Below are 25912 nucleotides of genomic sequence, written 5' to 3' on the forward strand. Positions count from 1 at the left end.
AACATTATAGAGACTTTAATATAGAACTGGATTCCAACAAAACAGTTTTATTAAAATAAGGCACAATGTTTGATATGGCAAAATTCACACAGAGGACTGGTTAATATAAGATCTTTTGTATGTCCTGGGGGAGGGGGAAGAAGGTGGTAGAATTGAAGTAGCCCGTATATTCTTTTAAGAGTATGTAGCATTACAAGGTAATATATAAATTTGATATTAATATAATAAACAGTAACTTCCCCTAAAAATAAAAATTGTTGAATCATGTTGCTGAATTACACTTATTTCTACCATTAAGTTTTATTTATCTATTTATCTATAGATGTAGATATTCCTAATTTGCAAGATTTCAAATACAGAAAATTAAGAAATCAGATCATAAAAAATAATTTGACCAAAGTAAAAGTATGTTTTCAGTATCCTTCGTTAATACTTTGACATCCCAAACTTTGCAAAAACTTACAATGCTGGTTATTTAAAACTTTTCTCCCATTATGTTTTTGTTTCTCATGAATACAAAGCAGGCTCAGAAATGCAAAAAACCTCAACTGCAGGCACACGTCTTTACATGATTGTTGTAAAGTGACTGTTTAGGTTAATATTCTTTCTCAATATCACAACAATGTTAACAATTTAAGTTAGTGAAAGGATTCTCTTAAACATAAGCGGTAGACATAATTAACCAATTTAGTCATGTTTTTGCAATACTGCAACAGCAATGTCAATCTTATCCCCGTATCTTCCAACAGCTGGAACTTACAATAAAAAAGTCTTATCCAATTTATTCACAGCCAAAGGAACAAGTACATTCTGGTGAATGCAGATGTTCTTTCCACCATAGCTCTGTGGTATGACAGTATATAAATAACCTTCATTAAACTAATACACTTTAATATTTACTGGATTGAATACTGTCCCTTACAACTATTGAGAAAGACTAATGTTAGGTAAAAGTCTAGTAGCACCCAAATCAATATTGCCCTGTGAGTGCTCAATAATATGCAGAGTTCATTAGTGAACTGTTTTTTAAATATCAGTTCTTAGTAAATATAGACCAAGAAGAGATAGAAAAAGAATGGGAGATATTTACATACAAAAGTATTCAAACATGTCTCACTTTCAACCTATATTACAAAGAAAACCAGTGGCAAAATATGCTAAGCCTTACAATATCTTCATAAGATGCTATAAATATGAAGTTGGTTAGAAACTGCTGTCATTCTTTGGTGGCACCAGATAAATTTTTAAAATAATATATAAGAGAACATATCTTTTCAGTGATTTTATTTCAGGGGACCCTGATTCTTATGACTTTGACATCCTGGGACAGAATGCATGGTAGAGGTTCCCTCCTCAGAAGTCCTAGACTGATACACATTAGGCCATTTTATGAAAAGGAATCTGTCAGGATCACAGTCTTTCTCCCTCAAATCAAATGAAAATGGTAACAAGGCTGTCACAAACAACTTATTAAATAATATAGCTCTCCAAACTTTGGGTCTGGAGTAGAGGATTTAAGGCACATACTTCTGACCACAACTGAAATCACTGATACCTTTAAAAAGATACGACTATGAAAATACAAAATTGCACGCAATTTTTTATTTTTATTTTTATTTTTGAGATAGAGTCTTGCTCTGTCTCCCAGGCTGGAGTGCAATGGCGCGATCTCGGCTCACTGCAACCTCCGCCTCCTGGGTTCAAGCGATTCTCCTGCCTCAGCCTCCTGAGTAGCTGGGACTACAGGCATGCGCCACCACGCCTGGCTAATTTTTGTATTTTTAGTAGAGATGTGATTTTGCCATGTTGGCCAGGCTGATCTCGAACTCCTGACCTCAGGTGATCTGCCTGCCTCTGCCTCCCAAAGTGCCAGGATTACAGGCATGAGCCACCACACCTGGCCCAAAATTATACACTATTAAATTCATTAATGTTATATAGGGTATAGCACTTAATATGGAAACAGGGACATTCAATACAGAAGGAATCAGAACTATGTATTATAGGTCACATTGCATAAAAATCTATACAATAGCTTTTACTATTGTTAAGTACCTGGCACAACTTAAAAGCTCACTATTTTGGACTAAATGGGGAGTAATAGTCATAATGACATAATAAAATCTCTACTTTTGGATGAAAAAAGGATCATTTAGGTAAAAATTAAATGTTCCTGACTAAATGCAGCTTAACTAACCTTATATATACATAATATAATTGATAGTTTTGTCTACCAAGGGTCTTATGAAAATTTAGGAATAATAACCATTAACTTTTTACATAAATAGCTACTGCTAAAATGCTTTAAAAGACCAAATTTTATTTGCACTATTTGCTGTGTGTTTTTTCTTTTTTACATAGTGAAAAGGTAAACATTAACCAAGGCTACCTGTTATACCACAAATTCCAGGTTAATGATGTATTACTTTCTCCCTTTGGGAAGAGCAAGGTTGGCTGTAAGAGGATCCTATTACTTGCTGGCCCTTAATTATGGAGGGATATGGACAATCTCCCAATAGCAAATGCTGAACAAATTTGGTGATAAAGGCTTTCGGATGGTAGTCAGTAGGCCACTCAATAACTTAATTTTAAAACAATTCACTATTACTTTAAAGTGGTTTCTTGGCCTAGGACTGTCCCTAGGTGTTTGGTGACTTCTCTTCTAGCCCTGTGGCTTCTAAAGATTTCTTTAACACTCCAGCAATCAGCCTCTTCCTTCTCTTTTTTTTGTTTAAATCTGATAGTTACAAAATCTGGTAGAAATGGTGTGCACTATTACAAAACATTATTGTGGACTGCTTTTTACTTTAATTTACACAAACACAAAAACTGCTCAAATTTGAGGTACAATTTACAATGCAAATCTTTTTTTTTGTTTGTTTGTTTGAGACAGGGTCTCACTCTCACCCAGGCTGGAGTGCAGCGGAGTGATCTCAGATCACTGCAACCTCTGTCTCCCAAGTTCAAGTGATTCTCTTGTCTTAGCCTCCGGAGTTAGCTGGGACTATGGGTGTGCGTCACCACGCCCGGTTAATTTTTGTATTTTTAGTAAAGATGAGGTTTCACCATGTTGGCCAGGCTGGTCTCAAATTCCTGACTGCATATGATCCACCCACTTCGGCCTCTCAAAGTGCTAAGATTATAGGTGTGTGCCACCGTGCCAAGTCTTTACTTTTAAATGTGGTAACTTGAAGCTCCAAATATCAAGAATTTTTGAACAAGAGACACTTCAGCACACATTCAGAAGTAAAATATAACCAGTCGCCTTTGGATTTACCTCCACTACTCAAATACTAGAATACTGAGGACCGTAGCCAGCTGGTCCTTAATGTCAGCCAGTCCCTGGCACCGTGGAATCAATGTAGCATATTCATTAATCTTCCTATTGCCCAGAATCTTAGCACTATTCCACCAACTCAGTTTGGTGATGCTGAGAGAATTGATTCTAGGGATAAAGACTACAAAAAATGCACAATGTACTAATTCCAATTTCAAATACTAGCACTGAAGAATGCCATTCTAAATATATTAATGTTATGCTTAGGCAGTTTTATCCATAGTTTTGGTCACTAAAATTGTCCAAGTAGAGCAATATCAAAAACTTATTTCATTATAAAAATTAGACTTCGCTAATTCTGTCTTTTAAAAACCCCAATTAAAGTTCATTTACTGTAATTAAACACAAATATATGACTTAGGAACTAAAGAGACAGACTGTTATTTTAAATGCATAGTTAGCTATATGACCTGGGAGCTGATTATCTGGTTTCTAGATTAGGAAGTCCCTTGTATTTGACTTCTGATTAATTTCTCCAATCAGTTATGAGAAAAGGAAAGGTAGGAAAAAGAAACAGGGAAAATCTTAGAAATTATTAGCTGCTCTTACAAAAGGTTAGGTCAAAGATTTAAGAAAGATAAAACCAACGGCTAAATGTAGACTTCATTAAAAATTACCAAAAGACAGTTGTACACTGATCACAGATTTTTCAACTATACATAGAACCATAACATTTTGTTGAAATAATACTGTGGCATACATCTATATTCTTATATGCAAAGGCCAGAAACTGTTTCTGGTTGGACCTATTTATAGCTGTAAAAGATGAAGCAGTAGACCTTTCTAGGAAGCTGGAAAGGGTATGTAAGGTTATATATTTACATACCTATCCATTTATTTTACAAAGACTAACTCTTAGAAGACTACTCAAGCAGTTACTTAAGTCAAGCTGATAATTGATTAGGAAGTAGGCATAAGCATTTAGGCCAGAAAAAATTGGTCCTATCAATTTGAGTATTTTACTATGAATACATTATTTTCTATGAAAATATCTTATGTATCTTAGGTAAAGTCACTTATTTACAAAACATTTTACATTTGTCACTTAGGCACAGCCTAAGTCATCTTTACCTTTCATAACTGTACAGTCTGCAGCTTGCTGTGGCTCACATGGAGAAGTAAGCAAAGACTTTATACCTCTATTTTATGATATAATCACCCATGTATTACTCTTCTAGGCAGTAGGAACATAATAGATTACTTCTATAGACATAGAAAATTTCTGAGTCAAAAGGAAAACAAAATCTTACTACATTATAACAAGGTAAAGGTGAAGGGATTCATTCTATAGCAGCGTTTCACATCTGCAGTTCATGAAACTCTCATGTTTCATGAATTAATAAAAATAAACACATAAACCCTGAATTATGCTAGTTTCTTCTAAAATAAAAAATATATATGAAAAAAACCCTAATACATGTATATGTTATACAATAATCTGCTTTTAAGAAATGGTGTGCCATGAATGCCAGAAATCAGAAAAGGTATCACCTGATGTTCTAATGCTTATCTGACCTGTATATTTAACATTTCTTACTGTATGTTTAACATTAACCAACAAGTCATGTTATTAGTTATTTAATGATTACCAGTAAGCACTTACTTTATATCAACTTATAGTTGTACTATTATTCAATTTGTATTGCATATTAGTTAATAAAAATTTGGTAATTTCTAATAGCAATTAATTTGTGAAACTATTTTCCTGCTATACATTAAGGATACAATATATTTAATATTTTTTTCTATTTTATTAATACTTTATTTTCAAAAATGCTTCCATATTTAAAGTAGTTCTGGAAACTGTTCCATTAGGTATAAGGACAATGACTCCTTTTCCCCATTTTTATTTGGCTTGTTGTGATGTTTTTCTAGTTGTATTATTCTTTAAAAAGTAGAGAAAGATGGTCCAGTACATGACATGGGCAAGAGTCATATTTTTTCCCTACCCATTTAATGCAAGATATAAAGAAGCTTTCCTAACTTCTATCTCTTTTAGAATTTTCTGTTAAATATTCTTACTCTGTCTTATGATGAACAGATTGATCAAGATTGTGGCCTACCATTAAGTGTAAAAGTAATGTGCTTATAAGGGATGAGTGCACATTTAAACAAAAAAAAGTTAAGAGGGCCATGAGATCAGATATTAGATACACAGTTATTTACCTAGTTCTGTTAAAGAATATTTTAAAATGTTCTGCATGGTATGTCAGGTTATAGGTTGCTCTGGCATTATTTCTGGAATACATTTTTATATCCTTGCTGGATTAAGGCACTATAACAGTCATTGCTAGATTACATAAGGTTAACAGCAATCATATAGAACAAAGGAAAATAATGAAAAAGTTTTAATATCTCACGTAAACGTTATATGCCTTACTTTACCAGTTAGTTTGTCAGAAAGGTTTATGTCCCATGTAACCATCTGTGAGCTTCTCTGAATAGTTCTGTAATCTAGACATACAGGCAATTAAAAAAGGGAGGGTTAATCCTGTTTATGGCATATAATATATATATGGTATATATAGTATATATGGTATATAGTATATATGGTATACAGCGTTCTACCTAAACCCAAGGGCAACTCTGGCAATTATAGCTTTGATAATTTCTCACTTTCTCCATCTCAACTTCCAAAAGTTATACTACTCATGGCTTATTGCAGAACTGCTCTTCAAAAGGTACCATTCTGCTTCGTGATTCATGCAAAACTTGAGTGAAAACTGCAAACCATCAGCCAAATGTGGAACTATCATTCACAAATTATGTTAAAATAATCTAAACATGAGACTGGACTCATTCCTGCTGAATGGGTAGATGAAACACAAAATGTTTTCTATCACCCCAGACTCTTTGATGACCATTTAAGATAAGATTTCTAGTGAACTTCAAGCTCTATTTTCTTGTCTAACTATTTTGCTCAGTTTTTTAAGTATTTCACACCACCGTGCACTCCTGTTCAACCAAGAAGAACTTTCTGCATTCTGCGTGCAGCAACACTAGCTTCATCTTCTGAGTCAGATTCACTCTGGGATGTGGAGCTGTGAGAGGCAGAACTGCAAGGGGAAGAGCATTCTGGTGAACACAAGTAGTGCATCAGTGGGAGGCGATACTTCCCACAGAAGTCCACAAATTTAATTTGTCTGACACAGCAGTCAAAGTAGACTCCTAAAGAGAAGAAGGAATACAAAGTAATCATTACAAAGCAAGGAATCAATTTCTTTTTCAGCCCTTTCTCCAGCGTTCTGGAGAAATGTCATACACCATCTTCTGTTACGAATCTTAAGCAGAAGTAGTACTTGCTTATATAGCTGTCTATAAACCTACTGGAAGGTCTTAAAGGTAGAATCTGGGTGCAAAGAGGTAACCAGGACATTTATCTTAAAGGGAGCAGGCACAGAAAGGACACTGTGTACCTAGCTTCTTTTCTCTGGGAGACTTGGGGCAATGGCTGATGGAGATTTTAGGATACCTGAGGTGCCCTTTCTCTATTACCCAAGCCACCCCCTTGGTACTACCCTACAGTCACAGACTAAAACAAAACGACATAAAAACTCCTTTAATAATTATCTTAAAGAATTAGTATACAAAAAATTTTCAGAAAGGGGATGACTTTTGGCACTCCTGTTCTTATGTACTGGGAAGGCAAAATTTAAAGAAATAAATGCCATTTTACATTTCCAAAGACTGTAAATCTACAGGCCTCAAATCCGTTTCACTGATGATCTCACTTGATTCTCATACAATTACACATCGTCAGGTAAACTGAAAGTAATATCTGGCCCTTTTGATTCCTAGGTTAGTGCTCCTCGACTGTGGCCCTTCAGTTAAGTAAAAACAGAGCTAGAGCTGAGAGGAAAGCAGATGTTGCTGTGCCTCTGGATTCTAGCTGGTCCTTAAAATGATACTGCAAATCTCTAACAGACAAAGACTGTCACAATGGTTGCAGTTTAACCAGAACATCTAGAATTTTGGTCCAATCACCTCTCTAGAGAGGAACCTCAAGCTCTATACTCTGCCTAAGTTTCTTCTGGCACCAAATACTGTGTGTTTATCACATAAAGGACCAAAATTAAAAGATGTGGCCCAAGCAAAGGAAAAACAATGAATTCCACTTCTATTTTTTTCCTGATATCTCAACTAACCATGTAGTTTTTTTTGATTTTGTAGTAAGTATAAAAAAGGGGAAATTTGTGGTATATTACTCTGAATGACTTAGGAAAGTAAATACATTCAATAAGTTGGTCAGTCATAGACCAATAATAAATCCCCCAAAATGTGTTAGCTTCTTGAAAACAGATGAAAGAAATAAAGCATTATGCGAGTTACTACGAACTAAAGCAGTATAACACTATCTTGTGATTTATAAGATTTCAGATTATACAAAGAAAAATATCTCTGAGAATATAAAAGTACTTTTGTTTAAGTTACAGTTTAATAACTAACAAATTTGAGGGGGAAAATGTCTAATGGTTCATTTCATAGATTATCTCAAATTTTAAACTGATACTTTTTTTTTTTTTTAAGAGACACGGTTTCACTGTGTCACCCAGGCTGGAGTGCAGTGACATGATCACAACTCATGGGACCCTTGAACTCCTGGACCCAAGCCATCCTCTTACTTCAGCCTCCTGAGTAGCTAGGACTACAGGCACATGCCACTATGCCCAACTAATGTTCATATTTTTTCTAGAGATGGGGTCTCGCTATGTTGCCTAGGCTGGTCTCAAACTCCTGGGCTTAAGAGATCCTCTTGCCTCAAATGGCATGAACCCCGGAGGCGGAGCTTGCAGTGAGCCGAGATTGTGCCACTGCACTCCAGCCTGGGCAATACAGCGAGACTCTGTCTCAAAAAAAAAAAAAAAGAACAAAAAAAGAGATCCTTCTGCCTCAGCCTCCCAAAGTGACAGAATTACAGACAGGCATGAGCCACCACACTCAGCCTTAAGCTGGTAATTTTTAAAGCATTTTTGTTCCTAAGATAAATGGCACATCAGTATACTAAAGAAGTCATTAAGGAAATATTTAAGAGAGAAAAGAGAATTCCTGTAGAGGTCCATTTCCAGAAAAGCATGAATTCAAAGAAGAGATTTAGACTTTCAGGCCTGAGGGTCTGGTGTGAATGCTGCCCTATGTATTTTCCTCTGTCACTGTGAAAGCTAATTTAGGAATGGACAATCAGAGAAAAGCACAGTGCTGCAATCTCTACTTCTAAGAGTGGGTGGCCAGAAATGACCCAGAGCATTATCTTTTTTAAACTCAAAGTGTCTTTTTTATCTTTTAACAATCTTTGAAGAATTTGATAATTTTCTCCGTTTTAACCTTGTAATAACTTCAAGACAAAATCGGACTGCCAGAGAAAGTCTCACCTGGTTTTGATCATCATTATGCGGCATTTCCTCAGTACCTACTGGATTTTTTAAAAGTAGTCTTTTATGAGGGAGCCAAAGTGAAAAATGACCTACTATCAGTCACTAATTCTCACCCACACACCCTGGCCCTTCAGGCTCTTCACAACCAGGACTCAATGTAGCTTTTCACTCTCATTACTCCCCTAACCTTACATTTGGGGCAAATTACTACTCATCCAACAGTCTGCCCCATACTCTTCTGTCTCCACTTTGTACTCTCCATCTGAAAAATTTCTTATCCTCAATTTTATCCTAGCAAAATCTAATTCATACCTCAAGAATTAGCTCATTGTTTCCAGATCTAATTAAATATACTCTCCCCCTCCTTTGATTTCCAGAAGCATTTTGAATTCCTTGGGATACTTACCTGACTCTGCCTTATATCATTTGCATAATTCTCTTCAAATGCTCTAAACTCAAGACATTTTGAACCATGGACTTAAAAGAATATAAAGTTTTGGGTACATTCTGTAACTGGCACACATTCAGCCCATTCTCATACATCTTGATTAAATCTGATACAGGGAATGGTGAGTCTAAGAAAATATCATTCAAATAAATACAAAAGGTGGGCCGGGCGCAGTGGCTCACACCTGTATTCCCAGCATTTTGGGAGGCTGAGGCGGGCAGATCACAAGGTCAGGAGATCGAGGCCATCCTGGCTAACAAGGTGAAACCCCGTCTCTACTAAAAAAATACAAAAAAATTAGCCGGGTGTTGTGGTGGGGGCCTGTAGTCCCAGCTACTCGGGAGGCTGAGGCAGGAGAATGGCGTGAACTTGGGAGGCAGAGCTTGCAGTGAGCCAAGATCACGGCACTGCACTCCAGCCTGGGCAACAGAGCGAGACTCTGTCTCAAAAATAAACAAATAAATAAATAAAAAATAAAAGGTGTCCAAACATTTTAGAAACAGTTTTTAAATAATCAGAACTCTTTATACTTCCTTGTGTTTCCTCTCATTTTACCATCTTGATTTATTATCATATGTCAAGACAGGATGAGACTTCCTGCGTATGTTCCTTATGTAGGAATCCTAAAATATTATGAAAAAGAATTTTTAAAAAAATCCAGAGTGAAATGTCTTTCTCATAAATGAGTGAAAAAATGAAGGGAACAGAAACAGAGACTACTTTTGTCTGAAAGAAGACTTAATTTAAAAAATAGCTAAATAAGTGGGAAACATGAATACTGAATTAACTTACCTCCACACTTTGGGTTTGGGCAATTGCTGGCTGAACCCAAGTATCTAAGAAGATTCCCAGGAAGATCATAGGGAGTGTAGGAAATATTTCGGATCTTAATGGTCCGTGCAGCTAATTCCAGGAGAGTTGGAGGATCATAGGTTAAATCTCTAACAAAACGAACAACCAATGGATTTCCTCGTAAACTCAACTCTTCCAAATGAATAAGGTTGAGGATCTCTCGAGGCAGATATGTCAGCAAGTTATTGTGAAGACTTAGGGAACGAAGTGAATGTAATCTAGAATAAATGTAGTAGAAAAATCAATGGCAGTAAACAACGTAACTATCAAAAACATTGAATATATGTGTGTATACAGAACTTGATTTCCCCTTAAGAATGAGCAATTAAGATTAAGGTCAACTGAAGTAAAATGAAAAGGTGCTGAAACTAGATCAAAGTGCAGATTTGTAAATGTCATGAAGGACTTTTGCCCTTGCAATCTTGGCGAATTTAGAATACTTAGAGAGTGTTCTGATGTGCTAACTGCTATAAAACCTAGATTTGAAGATTTGGGGGTGGGCAGTGGGCATGCTTTTTCATTCAGATATCTAAAAAAAGGAAAGATTTCAAATGCAATAGAAACCAAGATCCTTCACATTATAAAGCCTAATTAGGATAGAAATGTTTCATATCAAATACAAAATCACTAAAAGTCCCATAAAACCTAGGGAAATATATGCTAATACTCAATTCTTTGATTACAGAAAATAGACTGAACAAATATTTTGAAGAATAAACCAGAGCATTGAAAAGCGAAATTAAAAAACCCAGCTCGCAGCAAACCTCAAAACTATAATTAACATATCACTTACTTTGAGAATATCTAATTCTTTTCTACATATAAAAACATGTGAGTGAATACAAGACAATAATTACTAAGCATAGATGTCTGTGTATATACAAATGCCTGGAACTACTCACTGTGAAAGTTGAGGAGGTACACTTTGGATTTTGTTGTCACATAATACCAAATAATTCAAAGAAGGCAGATTTCCTAATTCTGGTGGGATTTCTTTAATGAAATTTCCTCCAAGATATAAACACTCTAAACTGCAAAAATAAATGAACAAAACCAAAAGAGTAAATAAAGTTGAAAAAGATACCCCATTGTGTCTACTACAAAAAACACGTTTCATCTATTCATTCAGCAAATGTTTTACTTAAGATTTGCTATGTGCTATTCAGTCTCTAGAGAAACAATGCAATTTTCAGGGAGCTTATACTATAGCTAAGCAGACAAGACAGACCAATGTTAGATAACATTATAATGAAACACAAAACAAGGCCAAAAATAGGCATTACAATACCAAAATAAGAGGGACAAACCATAAATGGTATTAGGAGTTGAATGAAAAGGAAGATAAAAGTTTTAAAAAGGCCACAGTAGTTCTGAATGGAACAGGCTTCCCCAAAGGGCTGTGACTTCAGCTGGGCTATGGACTTAGCCCATTTAGACAAGAAGAAAGAGTACACTTCAGGTTGGAGGAGAGGGCTTGTGAAGGCACAATGAATATACCTTTTAATAGAAGAAAATTCATCTTGAGGAATCAAAGATTAAGGTTGTAGAGAGACCAGATTACAAGAACCCTGAATTCTATGCTAGTATGCTTGGATTTGATTGATGCACTGATGGGCAATGGGAAAACCACTAGCTTGTTTTTGAATAGACTGTAAAACTATGAAGTCTCTACATTTCTTCTTTGCTCTTATTATAGCAAATACACTCTTCAGAGGCTGTGTAAATTGTCTACTACTATAAAATCAAAGTTCCAGGTAATTATACTGTTTTCCAACAATAGGTTAACATTTTAGACATGGCATATATTGCACCAAAATAGAAAAAAAGAGAGTACTCTTTGATGATTACTGTTGAAAGGCTTCCTTCAAAAGATTTTTGCAGGGGGTAGCAGGATCAGTTCTTACTATATATATATATATTTATTTATATATAAAATATATATATTTATATATATTATACTATATATAAATAAATAAATAAAATGTATACAAACACATACAGATTTTTTCTCCCAATACTGTATTACTTTTATCTTCCTGTTAAATCTGCTAACTCAGTAGAACTACTGTTTTTTCAAAACATCTTTAAATGTGGGAGAAAACAGCCTACTAAAGTGTTACCCAAACTTCCACGGTAAGAATTCCCTATGATATTTTTAAAGCTATGAAGCCCTGACCCCATCCAGATGCACTAAATACTGTCTCCCTCCCTTGAATTGCCTGTGAACTGGCAGATTTTAGAATATAAGGTGTAATTTTAACAGATAAAGCCAAGTTACCTTGTGCAGCCATGGCTATTTACAAATCCATAATTAGTATTTAAGAGCACTCCTTAATCTACAACTTTGCCAACACCTAGTATTATCACCAGCATTTATTTATTTATTTACTATTTGATGGTATAAAACATGGTACCATTCTGTGTTTTTAATCCGCAAATAGGTCCCTAACTATTAGTGAAGTTTAGCATCTTTTTATGGTTTTAGACATTTGTATATCTTTAGAGAATTACCTGTTCATATCATTTACCTATTTTTCTCATGAATTATGCAGCTTTATCTCATTAATTTGTTGGGAGCTCTGCTGTTGTTAAATATATATATATTCTGCATAACTTTGTTCCTTTGTGGCCTTGAGCATGGTCTATTTTCATTCATGTATTATATGTACGAAAAGAACATGTAGCTATTATGACTGAGCTCGTTAACTGAGCAAATTTTTTTTCTCTTATTATTTTGCCTTCTTGCTCTGGTAGTTAGTCTCTTACTATAAACATGATTTTCCTTCTTCCCTTCAGAGTCCTGTCAATCTTTGCTTTTTTTCCCATTAATATACAGAAGTTATACTACAGATACATTCAAGCTCATGACTGCTAAAAACTTCCTGAAGTGAGCCTTAATTCATATGAATCATTTCTATTTGTTCTTTTTTTTTTTTTTTTTTTGAGACAGACTCTTACTCTGTCGCCCAGGCTGGAGTGCACTGGCATGATCTCGGCTGACTGCAACCTCCGCCTCCCAAGTTAGGTCAAGCAATTCTCCTGCCTCAGCCTCCCGAGGAGCTGGGATTACAGGTCCCTGCCACCACGCCTGACTAATTTTTGTATTTTTAGTAGAGATGGGGTTTCACCACGTTAGCCAAGCTGGTCTCAAATTCCTGACCTCAGGTGATCCGCCCACCTCAGCCTCCCAAAGTGCTGGGATTACGGGCGTCAGCCACGGTGCCCGGCCTCTATTTTTTCTTTTAAATACATTTTGCCCTGAAATCTATGTCCTCTGATTATCAACACTGCTTACCAGTTTTATTTTTGTTGGTATTTATTTCATTCAATCCCAGCTCTACAACTTACCAGTATAAAAATCTGGATCAGTTACTTAATCTTGCAGTTTCTTCCTTTTAAAAATGGAATAATATTATCTATCATATAAAATGCCCAGTTAACAAATATGAACTAACACCTACAATGTGCCAGGCACCACTCTAGGGAATAGAATGTAAATAAGTTCAAGTTCTTGACCTGAATAAGTTTACATTTTAGTGACAAGACAGACAATAAATCAATAACATGTCCATTATGCCAGATAGTTTTAAATGTAACAAAGAAAAAGGGAGCAATCAGATAGTGATGGAAGTGACACTCTAGAGAGGGTGGTCAGAAAAAGTTTCTCTTAGGAGATGACATCTGAACAGAGATCTAAATGACTGAGTACAAACCCCAATGGAAAAGTGATTGGTGTGTTGTGAAACAGCAACACAGCCAGTTTGAGTAGATGAGTAGATCAGAATGACTGAGGTGGGAGTGTGGTCATCAGAGAGGTAGCCTGGGAAGGCCACATCACAGAATGCCCTTTGGGCCTCTGTAAGAGCGTTTTGAAAAAACAGTTCTGAACAAAGGTTAGTCATTTAACCTGACTTACTCTTTAGAAGTATCACTTTGGCTATTGAGTGGCAAACAACTGGAGAAGTGGTTAGGGGAGCACCGTGGGCAGGAGTAGAAGGAGGAAAAGCAGATTGGAGCTTAATCCAGTACTTCAGATAAGAAATGACAGATTTGCCTGGTACATCATTTCCTATTCCTTTACTTATAACTTATTGGTGTATTTTTATTTTAAGTGTAACTCTTTATAAATGGAGCATAACTTGATGATTGATATGTTCGGACTTGTGTTTTCTATTATCATGGTGTCTCTCCACATACCTTTTCCCTTTAGTTCTGCTTCTTATTGTGCTCCTCAAGTTTCTTTTTGTTCTTTTCCCTCTACTTCTACTGTTTTGAACTGTATATGCTATTTCTATTTTGCTAGGAGTTACCCCCTTCAATTTTCTTTGTACTCTCTCTCACTCTCAGACACATACCCATGCTCTCTTCTGTCCTTCTCTTCATATCATCTTCTAGAATTAGTTCTACCCTGATTTTCTACCAATTTATTTTATTTCCAATCAGTAAATTGATTCAGATTTATCAATATGTTTTACCAATTTTGTTTATCATTTTTTTTGGAGGCTTGTTATTTAAGGTTCATTTTTCTTGGAGTACATCCTTTAGAGGTTCTTTCAGCAAGAACTCATGGTTGTTAATCTTTGAGTCCTTTGTTTCTGGTGTTTTAATTTTTTCCCCTCACTCTTGAGTAATAGTTTAGCTGGGCATAAAATTTTAGATTGGCAGTTAGTTTTCCTTGGCACTGCAAAGATGCTGCTCCATTATCTTATCACAGCCAATATTACTATTGTTCCTTTGTAGGTAATCTTTTTTTCTTTCCTCAATAGGAGTAAAGATTTTTTCTTATTCATCTTTAATGTTCTAAAGTTTTACTATGACATGTTAAGATATCAGTTTAGATAGCTCCCTTTCTTTAACTGTGGGAAATTTCAGCCACCATTACTTCACGCATTGTCTTTCTTTCATTGTCTTTCTAGAATTGCACTTAACAGTTTATTTTTTAATTTATTTTTTTATTTTTATTTTTTGAGATGGAGTCTTGCTCTGTTACCTAGGCTGGAGTGCAGTGGCACGATCTTGGCTCACTGCAACCTCTGCCTCTCTGGTTCAAGCAATTCTCCTACCTCAGCCTCCCGAGTAGTTGGGATTACAGGCGCCCACCACCACGCCTGGCTAATTTTTGTATTTTTAGTAGAGACGAGGTTTTACCATGTTGGCCAGGCTGGTCTCAAACTCCTGACCTCATGATCTGCCCACTTCGGCCTCCCAAAGTGCTGGGATTACAGGCATGAGCCACCGCACCCAGCTGCTCTCAGCAGTTTTAACTTCAGGATCTATCCTCTATGTCTTAATATTTCTTTCATACTTTTTATTTCTTTATCTCTTTAAGCTGAATTCCAGGAAAATAACTCAGTAAAATCTTTCAGCTTATGGATTCATTCTTCAGCTGACTTCTGTCCACCTTTTAGTCCAGTTAGTTAGTTCATAATTATATTTTTTTCATTTCTAGAAACTCCAATTGGGGTTTTCATAATTGTCAGTTTTAAAACTCCCTATTCTTGCTTCACTGATGAAGTTCCTTCCTTTACCTCTCTGAAATTAAAACTTCTTTGCAGATTGCCTTATTACAGATATTTTCTCAAGTATAATTTTTCTGTCTTTCATAATCTCAGCCTTCCTTGATGTGTGGTTATTCAAAATGCCAACTTGAACCTAACACTTTGTCTTTTTAAAAAATACATTAGGCCAAGTGCTGTGGCTCACACCTAATCCCAGCACTTTGGGAGGCTGAGGCAGGTGGATGACTTGAGGTCAGGAGTTCGAGACCAGCTTGGCTAACTGGTAAAATACCGTCTCTACTAAAAAAACAAAAACAAACAAACAAACAAAAACAAAAATTAGCCAGGCAAGGTGGCAGGCACCTGTAATCCCAGCTACTCAGGAGGCTAAGGCAGGAGAATTGCTCGAACCTGGGAGGCAGAGGTTGCAGTGAGCCGAGGTGGCACCACTGCACTCCAGCCTGGGTGACAAAGTGAGACTGTCTCTCAAACAAACAAATATATGTATATATTAATGACACTTTTAAAAAACATATTTCTGATCGTGTAAAGCTTTTCAAAATTCCATTTCCCTCTTTAGACTTAAAATGTTTAGAAAAAGTAAGCAGATAACTTTAATTTTATGTTATTTTCTCTCTCTTTCAAAGATTATCTTGCAGCAAAAGTCAACTGGTTACAAGATTGAATTCTCCTACTGCAAGTGCTTTAAGCATTGGTGAAAAAAGTTCCTAGGCAGAGTTTTAAAAATTCTACCAAGTATGGCATAAGTTACTGCCCAGTTACTCAGAAATCCTTATTTTTCAATGATGACAGCTACCTGAATAGAATAGAACAGAACAGAATAGAATATTTGGAGTCCAAATAACAGAAACTACTAGGTCCCTGGAAAAGGAACTATTTCAATGAGAAAACTATCGGGGTAAAAAACTGAGCAAACTTCAACGTCCTTTTTACAAAGGATTTGATAGCTAAATAATAACTTGCAATATAGTCTAGAGAGGGAGAAAAAAATAAAGTAAAAAAAGGAAGAGTGAGTCTGAGGGCAAGTATAAATATTATCCTTTCTATTTGCTTAGGTCAGTGTTATGGATTGAATGCCTGTGCCCTTCCAAAATTCATGTTGAAACTCTAACTCCTTAATGTTAGGGTATTAAGAAGTGGGGTATTTGGGTGGTAATTAGGATTAGATAAGGTCAAGAGTGTGGAGCCCTCGTTAATGGGATTGGTGTTCTTCTAAGATTCCCAAGGGAACTTGCTTCCTCTCTCCATCATGTTGATGTAACAGGGAGGCATGGCTGGGGCTGCACATTCCATGGAGCTGGGGGAAGCCGTGCCCCTTCTGTGTTGGGACCGGAGCTCCCCAGGTGCAGCTGTGGTGGCCCAACCTGCAGCTGCAGACCTAGGCCTCCTGATCTACAGGGCGGGGAGAAGCCCCACCCTCCTGGGTGGGGCTACAGCCACCTAAATTGCAACTGTGGATCTGAGCCTCCCTGTGCTCTTGGGGGAGGGCTGGGAGCAGGCAGGATTTGCCTTCCCGCGAGCGGCTACAGCCATCCTCCCAGGTGCAGGAGCTGGGTATCTCTGCAGCCTGCACCCTTGGGGGCCCCAGGAAGGATCCCCCCCACAATCCCTGCAGGCTCGAGGGTGTCTTCTCCCACTGCCTGGCCTCTCTCCAGCCCCTGCTTCCATCTTGGAGCAGGAGTTGGGGCTGAGCCAGGGGCACCACAAATGGCAGCAGGAGGCAGATTGACTCCTGGGCAGAAGAGGGTGGGTCCCCAGTAAGGCCCCACCTTTGGACCAGGGTGGGCCTGAAGGCTGGGGGCCAAGCTGCCAGTCGGGCAGATGGGAATGGGGACTCCTGGTGCCTCTCCCCGCCTGCCCATGGTCACCCATGGACTAATCAGCATGCACTTCCTCCCCTCTGAGGTCCATAAAAGCCCTGGGCTCAGCCAGAACAGGGCAGAGGAGGAAGAGGACAGAGAGAAGATGGGATGGGGTGACCAGCTGCAGAGAGGAGTATCCTCTAAGCTGAAAGCTGCAGAGACGATCTGCTTGGAGAGAGGAACCACCCTCTCTGCTGAGAGCTTCAGAGACCTCCAAGAGCTACAGAGACCTGCAGAGACATCCGAATGACTTGCCTGAGGAGAGGGGCCACCCTCTCCAGGGCCTCCTCTCTGCTGAGAGCTGGACACTTGAAGGGACCACCTGCCTACAGAGAGGAGCTACTCACTCATCTGAGCTGTTCTAACAGTAAATAAAACTCTTCTTCTTCACCCTTCACTTGTCTGTGTACCTCATTCTTCCTGGATGCAGGACAAGAACTTGGGCAAAAGTGCCATGGCCACAGAGGTTTCCAGTCAGAAAAATCAACATCCCGGAGATCCCGTAACAATGTGAGGCCACAGTGAGAAGACTGCGGTCTATGAATCAGGAAGAAAGCCCTCACCAGACATCAAATCTGCCAGGACCTTGATCTTGGAATTCCCAGCCTCCAGAACTGTGACACATAAATTTGTGTTGTTTATAAGTCACTCAGTTTATGTCTTGTTATAGTAGCCTGAACTTATTAAGACAGTCAGGAACCAAGAAAAACTAGTCTCTGGTGGTCATTTGGTACTTGATGTCTTCTTTCAATGCTTTGGAAGTGGACAGGGAAGGTAGACGGAAAGGATGCCAAACCTTAGTAGTTACCTTGACTTTGGCAGAAAAGGATCTGACGTTCTAAAATATAACTAAGGCCATGATTTTGCAATTACGTAAATTCTCTTTTACAACTGATGAATAACACTAATCAAATTACATAACCATCATATTAAATTTACAGTTTCAGGCTTATTTTTTATTTTCTAACTCAAATAATTTCCAAATTTCTAGGGACTTGACACCTTTTGATGATTTCTGGGAATTAAATTTCTATAACACACTCTACTGTTTCCAAATACACTTTTCTTTAAGAAGAAAGGAAACTGTTGTTGAATTTGTAGCAAAACTGTAGGGTTTAAGTTCTTGTGGTTATCAACATTGCAACTCTGTTAATTAGGGTTGGAACAATTCTATTGTTTCAGTATTTGAGGAATACAGAAAACAAGAAAAGTACTCACTAAATTTATGGAACAAATTATTCCTTTCCTGTTTAGCATTAATATATCGACCTTAAAATTGTCTCTTGAAAAATGAATCATGTTTCCAATCCTTAGGGATACTGCAGTGGATGCCTTTTCTCTTATCAAGTACCAATGACCCACTGAAAAAAACAGGCTAGCACAAGTAAAAGCAGAAAATGCTTTCTGCTTCTCCAATCAAATAAAACTGACACCGAACATCATAAAAATATACATTAAGCTGGGCACAGTGGTTCACGTCTCTAATCCCAGCACTTTCGGAAGCTAGGCAGGCGGATCACTTGAGGTCAGGAGTTCGAGACCAGCCTGGCCAACATGGTGAAACCCCGTCTCTACTGAAAATAAAATTAAAAAAAAAATTAGCCAGGTGTGGTGGCAGGTGCCTGTAATCCCAGCTACTTGGGAGGCTGAGGCAAATCACCTGAACCTGGGAGGCAGAGGCTGCAGTGAGCTGAGATCGTGCCACTGCACTCCAGCTTGGTGGACAGGGCGAGACTCTGACTCAAACAAACAAACAAACAAACAAACAAAAACCAAAAAAAAAAACCCCAAAAAACAAAAAAATAAAAATATACATTAATCCTATCTTATATGGTTGTTTAAAGGGAGATGGAATTAAAGTAAGATAGGAATGTACAAAGAGGTAGAAAACAGAAAGGAAAAGAAACAGAAAGATAAGAACATCTGTGGATAAAGAAAGTTTTCTTGAAGTAGCATCTTTGTATTAAATGATTTTCAAATACTAATACACACCACAGGATTATAAGGTACCTATATGTTCAAAAGTAAACACACAAATAGATGCATCATCTCTTGATACTTGCCCCAAATTAAGGCAATAAAAAAAGTCAAAGGGACGATGCTGAGAGCCAGTGACAAACTCAGTATGTGACTCTAAATGTGGAAAAGCGTTTTCATTTAAACTTCACTGCATTCTATCATCTGGTTGAGTCATCTGTCTCCTTCCTAAGATATTAACCTATTGTACACTAACTTCAAAACATTTGAGAGCATTAACTTTTAGCTTTTGTTTTGTCACACCCTCCTATCTCAATCTTTCAAAACCACATCAAACAGATGGTGAGAAGCATCATGAACAGAAAAAGGAAGGCATTACTTAAGAAGAAAAGATTGTAGGAGAGTAGCAATGAAACTCAGTTGTGCTCAAACCTACTCTCCAAATATCTAGCATACTGGATTTGCCAAACAATCCTGAAGCTTTTGTTTACTTAAATAAAGTCTATTGGCCATTGAGTGGTAAGCTATTAAGCTCTTCCTCAATTAATGTTTAAGCTAACTGAGAAGAATAAAAGGTATGATTCAGAAAAATAAGTCAGAATATGAATTATACCTACTTTTTCAGCATTATGTAACAAAAACAAATTTGCCCATATACTACAGCCAAACAATTACATTTATTTGCCGAAGAATAACCACATTTTGATGGAAAGTATCTACATCCACAACCGCATGGTTCACATTGATAGCCTAATTTACTCCAGGGGAATGAAGTTAATCATAAAAATAAGTAAGATTTTCAGCATCTACTTATTTGTTATACTTTGAAAGTGATCCTTCAGAAAACGTTAGAAAAAAAAAAAAAAGATTTTGCCACTAGGGGAAAGAATCAATAGGGCATAGAAAACATAGATACCTTGCGAAATCTGGAGAGGTCAATGACACCAATTAAGCCATGAGTATTCATTTGTTATTCCTTCCTTAAATGATGAAGAGTGGAAGGAGTGGGGGAGTTTTTATGGATTATATAGTCTGTACTATTTTAATAATTGCTCTTACAGAGGACACATATCTTCTTAATGTGCCAAAACACTAGATCTGGTTTAAAAAGCAGCATGGCATACATAATATCAATACAAATCAGGGTAACCAATGAAGTCTAGAGGGTCCACGTATTTTCTAAGAGAAGATGGTGTTCTTGGACAGGTAGTTTAAGAGACTAAACCTTCACCTCTACATGTTTGAAGCTTTAATGCATCATATTAGTAGTGAATAGTTAGCAGTGTTTGAAGGCTGAACCACATAACTCTCACTTGTCACTATCTGGCCTCAAGCAAATCACTGATAATAAATCTCAGTTTCCTCATCTGTAAATAGAAGGGGACGAATCGGGTCATTGCCAAGGCTTTTTCTAGCTCAGAGTATATTTCTACACAACCCTTTTAACCTACAATCAGAGTTTATATGTGGAGCATAGCCTAAACCTTTACCGATTCTTAGCAGTAAAGAGAAATAAAGCACGCAACTGAAAAATGAAAACAGTGACGTTAAAGATATCACACATTATTGGTGTCAAAGACACAATGAACAATAAACACAGATAGCACGGTTGTTAGCCCAGAAAATTGAGTCAGAAGATCAGTCAACTATGTGAATGACTTTGACAAATCCTCCTGATCACAAATCCAACAGTACAGAAGTCAAGTTCTAGGCTGGGTGCGGTGCCTCACGCCTGTAATCCCAACACTTTGGGAGGCAGAGGTGGGTGGATCACTTGAGGTCAGAAGTTTGAGACCAGCCTGGCCAACATGGTGAAACTCTGTTTCTACTAAAAATACAAAAATTAGCTGGTGTGATGGTATGCTCCTGTGGTCACAGATACTTGGGAGGCTGAGGCAAGAGCATCACTTGAACCCAGGAGGCGGAGATTGCAGTGAGCCCAGATCATGCCACTGCACTCCAGCTTGGGCAACAGAGTGAAACTCCGTCTCAAAAAAACAAAAAACAAAAACAAACAAAAAACCATAACCCTCCAACCCTCCGACAAAGATTCAGGTTCTAGTACTCTGCCACTGTGCAGAATTCAAGGGCTTGGAGTCACAGACCACAGAGGTCAAATACAGTTCCAATGCTTACTAGCCTTGTAATCTTGTGACTTAATTTCTCTGAGCTTCAGTTTTTGCCTCTGAAAAATGGGAGCACATCATCTTATGGCATCATTGTGAGTATTAAAAAGCATAGTTAGCACCTATGACAGGATCTACTGCATTGTAAGTATTAAATAAATGGGATTTTTGCATACTTTTCTCCCCATACAATGGAAATAATACTTTCCCTGGGTTCCTGTTAGTATATTAAGAAAATTCCAAGGCTGGAATTATGTAACATTAAAATTAGAAGGAACCAAGGGCTGTCAATTTTATCTCTAAATCTTTTCTCCAAATCTTCCATTTCTTATCATTTCTCCTAGTATCAAGCTGGTATAAGCTACCATCAACTCTCGTCCCACTACAATGATCTCATTCAAACCAGCCCTCAAAATCTCTATCTCTTCACCCTCTCCTCACTCCATTCTTGCACAGCAACAACACACATGCTTAAAACTCTCTCATGTGCACTTAGAATAAAATCCAAACTTTATCACAGCCTTCAAGACCTGACATGGGCTGACTTGCCCAAATTTATATTTGCCACTTTCCCTCTTGCTCACTTCCCAGTACAATGTCCTTCTTTCAGAATTTTAGTAGGTACCCTCCTTGCCTCTGGGCTTTCCCATGCGCCTCTGTCATTTTGTCTCAAGGCATTCTGTAGGCCTTCATAGAACTCATAACCACTGTAATTAAATAATGAGGTTCATAGTTGTTTAATGTCTGTCTCCTGGATCATGTTCACCATTGTATCCCCAATACTTGGGACAGTGCCTGACACAGGGCAGGTATTCAATAAATATCTATTGAAGAGTAAATGAAGAGAAATCTTGCCCAAATGCTTCATTTTGTAGATTAGAAAGCTACAGTTAGGATACAAGTGACTTGCCTAAGGCTGGAGCACCAAGAGTTCTTTTTTCCCAGGCCAGTATTCTTTTGCTACACTTAACTCTGAGGTCCCTTCTACCTTTAACGTTCTGTTAACTCTGAAAATACAATAAAGTGTGAAAATATCTTACAGATGGAAGATACCTCTTTTTCGTTTTGTACAATACATTTGGCTCTATTTCCCACTCCCCCACTGGGCACTTTTATTATCCTGTTTCTCTGCTTCCTCCTAAAATTAAATTTAACATATTTACTGCATAATCTAGTAGATGAAGCAGATAATTCCTGTAAACAAGGAATTATATCCAATAAGGTAAATGCAACGGCAGGATGAATGAAGCACAGAGAAGGTACAGTATAGGCTGTACTTTTTTGTGCAGGGAGTAGTAAAGAAAAAAATTGTTGTGCAGGGAGTAGTAAAAAAGGAATCACAAGAGATGATAACTTGAGATAGCTTTTGAAGGATGACAGGCGTTTGCCAGGTGAAGGAAACATTCCAAGCAAGGGAAACAGCACGTGTACAGAGGCACTGCATCCATTCAACACATACTGAGTGCCTACCAGCAACTCCAAGCTGCTTTCTCTACGTGGGAAAATGCATAGGTCACTGAACTCCACAAATGGTAGTTGGTACTGCCACAGAGAAGAGGAAGCTGCAAATGTAGTGGAAAGCAAGGGTTAGATCAGAGCACCTTGTATGCCATGCTCAAAGGCATGTACTTTGATCTATAGAGATGGAAAACCACGGAAGACTTCTGAGCAAAGAAGTGACAACCTCTGATTTACATCAGTTTTGAGTTTCCACTCAGTTCGGGTCACGCCCCAGATTCAATAAGGAAGACAGAAAAAATGCCTCGAGAATCTGCATAGGCCAAACACAACACACCAAACAGTCACACATGCGATCATACTAGATATTTACAACAACTTGCTGAGATGGTTGGGCAGAACTCACTACCGCACAGTTAAAGAGAAAGCTTGGAAATAGTTACGTGACAAACGTGAGGTGCCCAGGCCCGGCGCCCCAGGGCTCCCGGACAACGCCCGAGGCCTCCCCACCCTCCGGCACACACCCGCTCACCTCTGCAAGTTCTCGATCTCAGCCGGGATGCTCTGCAGCTGGTTGCCGCCCAGGCTCAGGGTCTGCAGCGCGCGCAGCTCTAAGAGCGAGGCAGGCACCTCCTGGAAACAGTTGCCGCTGAGGTTGAGCACCTGGAGGCTGCGGCAGAGCGGCGACTGGGCCAGGCCCTTGGGCAGCGCACTGGGCCCGCCGAGCCGGTTGTTCTTGGCCAGCAGCGTGCGCAGGCCGCGCAGCGCCAGCAGCTCCGGCCCGAGCGCGGTCAACGCGTTGCCGCTCACGTCTAGCAGCTGGAGGTGCGGGAAGCCGCTGCCCAGCGCCCGTGGCAGCGACACCAGACGGTTGTGAGGCAGGAGCAGCCGCAGCAGCGCCTCCCGCGCGCCGCGCCGCTCCTCGCCCCGCGCCTCCAGCTCAGACTCCAGCGTCTCGGTGGACACGCTGAGGCGGGACCAGTTCAGTTCGGCCTCCCCGGCCGTGACCACCGCCGCTCCGGCCTCCTCCATCCTGGCCACCGCACGGCGCGTGGCGCTGGATTCCCCAGAGCGCCGCGCGCAGTCCACAGGCCGGGAGCTCTGCGACGCCCCGGAACCTGAACCGAGGGCTGAGTCGGAAATGGCGCGGGCGGGCGCTAACCCTCCGCGCCTAGGCCGAGTCACGCGACGCGAGGCCCTGGGGTGCGCGCGCCGGTCCGGGGCGGGCTCTGCCTCACCAGGCGCGGGACGCGGAGTGGCAAGAGCGCAGCATGGGCTGCGCAGAGCTGAGGCAGACACCCAGAGGCTGCCAAATTGTCATCTGAGCCGGACCGGGTTTCGGCGGCCGCGCTTTATAGTCGCTGGAGCCTGGTGACCTATTCCAGGACTCCAAGACTGCCTCGGCAAACAGCCCAAGGATGTTCGGTTATCTCGCCTTGAGGGTTCGCGCGTCGCGTGCCCCCCCCTCCCCCGTCCCCAGCTTGTTTTTCAGTTTAAAAGTGGGGCCCGTGTCTGCAGGACTCTGTGAGCACACAGGAATTTAGTGGTGATTTATCTCCATGACAGAAAACCGCAGGAATTTAAAGTCCGAGGATTCACAGAGCCGACCTCGAAATGTGAACGCGGCTGGACTAGACCTCAGAACCCCCGGATCCTTACTGGGGGTTCCGCTGTTAAATAGCCTAGGGCAGGGATTTGATTTCAGTTGCCCTATGCATAAAATATGGGTAATACCCGCACTGCTTGCCCCACAGAATTATTTTTTTCTTTTTTAAGGCAGAAATGTGTATCAAGTAAGGACGTTTTGCCCGTTTTAATTATAGAAGCACATACGTGGTTTTTGGTCTAAGTTGTGTCTAGGAGTGAATTTGGGAGATATGGAGGCGGTTGCATGATTTGAGATAGCTCAAATTAATGAGTTAGTTTAAAAACTCAGCATAGAGTTTGTACTGCAGGTCAGAACTACAGTTTGGGAAAATGCTGATCTGGTACTAATTTAGTAATTCTAATTAACGTATTTTTCATCCTTGTCCCAAACTCAATCTTTTCTGAAATTACGTTTTGTGATTTTGAAAAGTCATGCATAGAAATGAGAAAAACTGCTTAGCTTTTTTTTTTTTTAACAAAGCTTATACATAAGAAAGTTAAGTGGTCGTGTATAATCAACGACATTAAATTGCTTTCCTCCTTAAAAAAAGAAAGTCGTTTTTTTCTTGCCAGTCATTTATTTGTATGAGAAACTATGCCTTTACTCTGCAGTTAAACTTTAATTTCTGATTGAGTTGTAGTCATAGAAAGACGTACTTTGTATGTTTAACCTAATGGTAGAGTGCTTTTTAAAACTGATGAGTCATCTGTTTTGAAAGAGTCCTTTTTAAGAACAGACCTTATTTTGGGTCAAGCCAGCATTCTAACAGTAGTCCTAATATCTGAAAATTACAAATATTTAAAATAATAGTTGTTTTTGCTTTAAAATATTTATCTGGGATTTTTAAAAGTGATAGGAATGTAATGTAAAATGGGAAAAAGAAAGGATTCAAACATAATTCAGAAATAAGAGTTGGCCAGGTGCCATGGCTCATGCCTGTAATCCCAGCGCTTTGGCCCAGGCCATTAGATCGCTGAGGTCAGGAGTTCGAGACCAGCCTGGCCAACATGGGGAAACCCCGTCTCTACAAAAAGTACAAAAATTAGCCGGGCCTAGTGGCGCTCGCCTGTGGTCCCAACTACTACACAGGCTACTGGGAGAATTGTTTCAGCCTAAGAGGTAGAGGTTGCAGAGAGCCATGATTATGCCACTGCCCTGCAATTTTTTTTTTTTTTTGGTCTCAAGAAAAATAAAATAAGAGGTAAGATTACAAATCAGTGGAATTAAAGGGAAAAAGATAACCTCAGTAATAGCAAATGAGGCTTCCTAGTAGAAAGTTTGGAAAAAAATACTTAGTATGGGAACTCCACATT

The 25912-nt window shown here is 38.9% G+C and overlaps 1 protein-coding gene across 1 annotated transcript; it reads right to left on the minus strand.

Moving 5' to 3' along the window:
* On the minus strand, positions 1-25912 carry LRRC58 (leucine rich repeat containing 58). Its single transcript, XM_054482774.2, has 4 exons — positions 23484-25912; positions 10912-11040; positions 9950-10227; positions 1-6505 (listed from the first exon to the last, which is right to left on the minus strand). The coding sequence occupies exons 1-4, from the start codon at positions 23981-23983 to the stop codon at positions 6297-6299; spliced, it is 1116 nt and encodes a 371-aa protein (XP_054338749.1). The 5' UTR covers positions 23984-25912; the 3' UTR covers positions 1-6296.

The sequence above is a fragment of the Pongo pygmaeus genome, chromosome 2 (genome assembly GCF_028885625.2).
Source record: "Pongo pygmaeus isolate AG05252 chromosome 2, NHGRI_mPonPyg2-v2.0_pri, whole genome shotgun sequence".
Lineage (NCBI taxonomy): Eukaryota > Metazoa > Chordata > Mammalia > Primates > Hominidae > Pongo > Pongo pygmaeus.

Coding starts and splice junctions, on each gene's coding strand:
- LRRC58 (XM_054482774.2), bottom strand. CDS start 23,983: ATGGAGGAGGCCGGAGCGGCGGTGGTCACGGCCGGGGAGGCCGAACTG. Junction 10,228..10,911: donor GTACCTCCTCAACTTTCACA/GTGAGTAGTTCC, acceptor CATTTATTCTAG/ATTACATTCACTTCGTTCCC. Junction 6,506..9,949: donor CCCAAACCCAAAGTGTGGAG/GTAAGTTAATTC, acceptor TCTTCTCTTTAG/GAGTCTACTTTGACTGCTGT.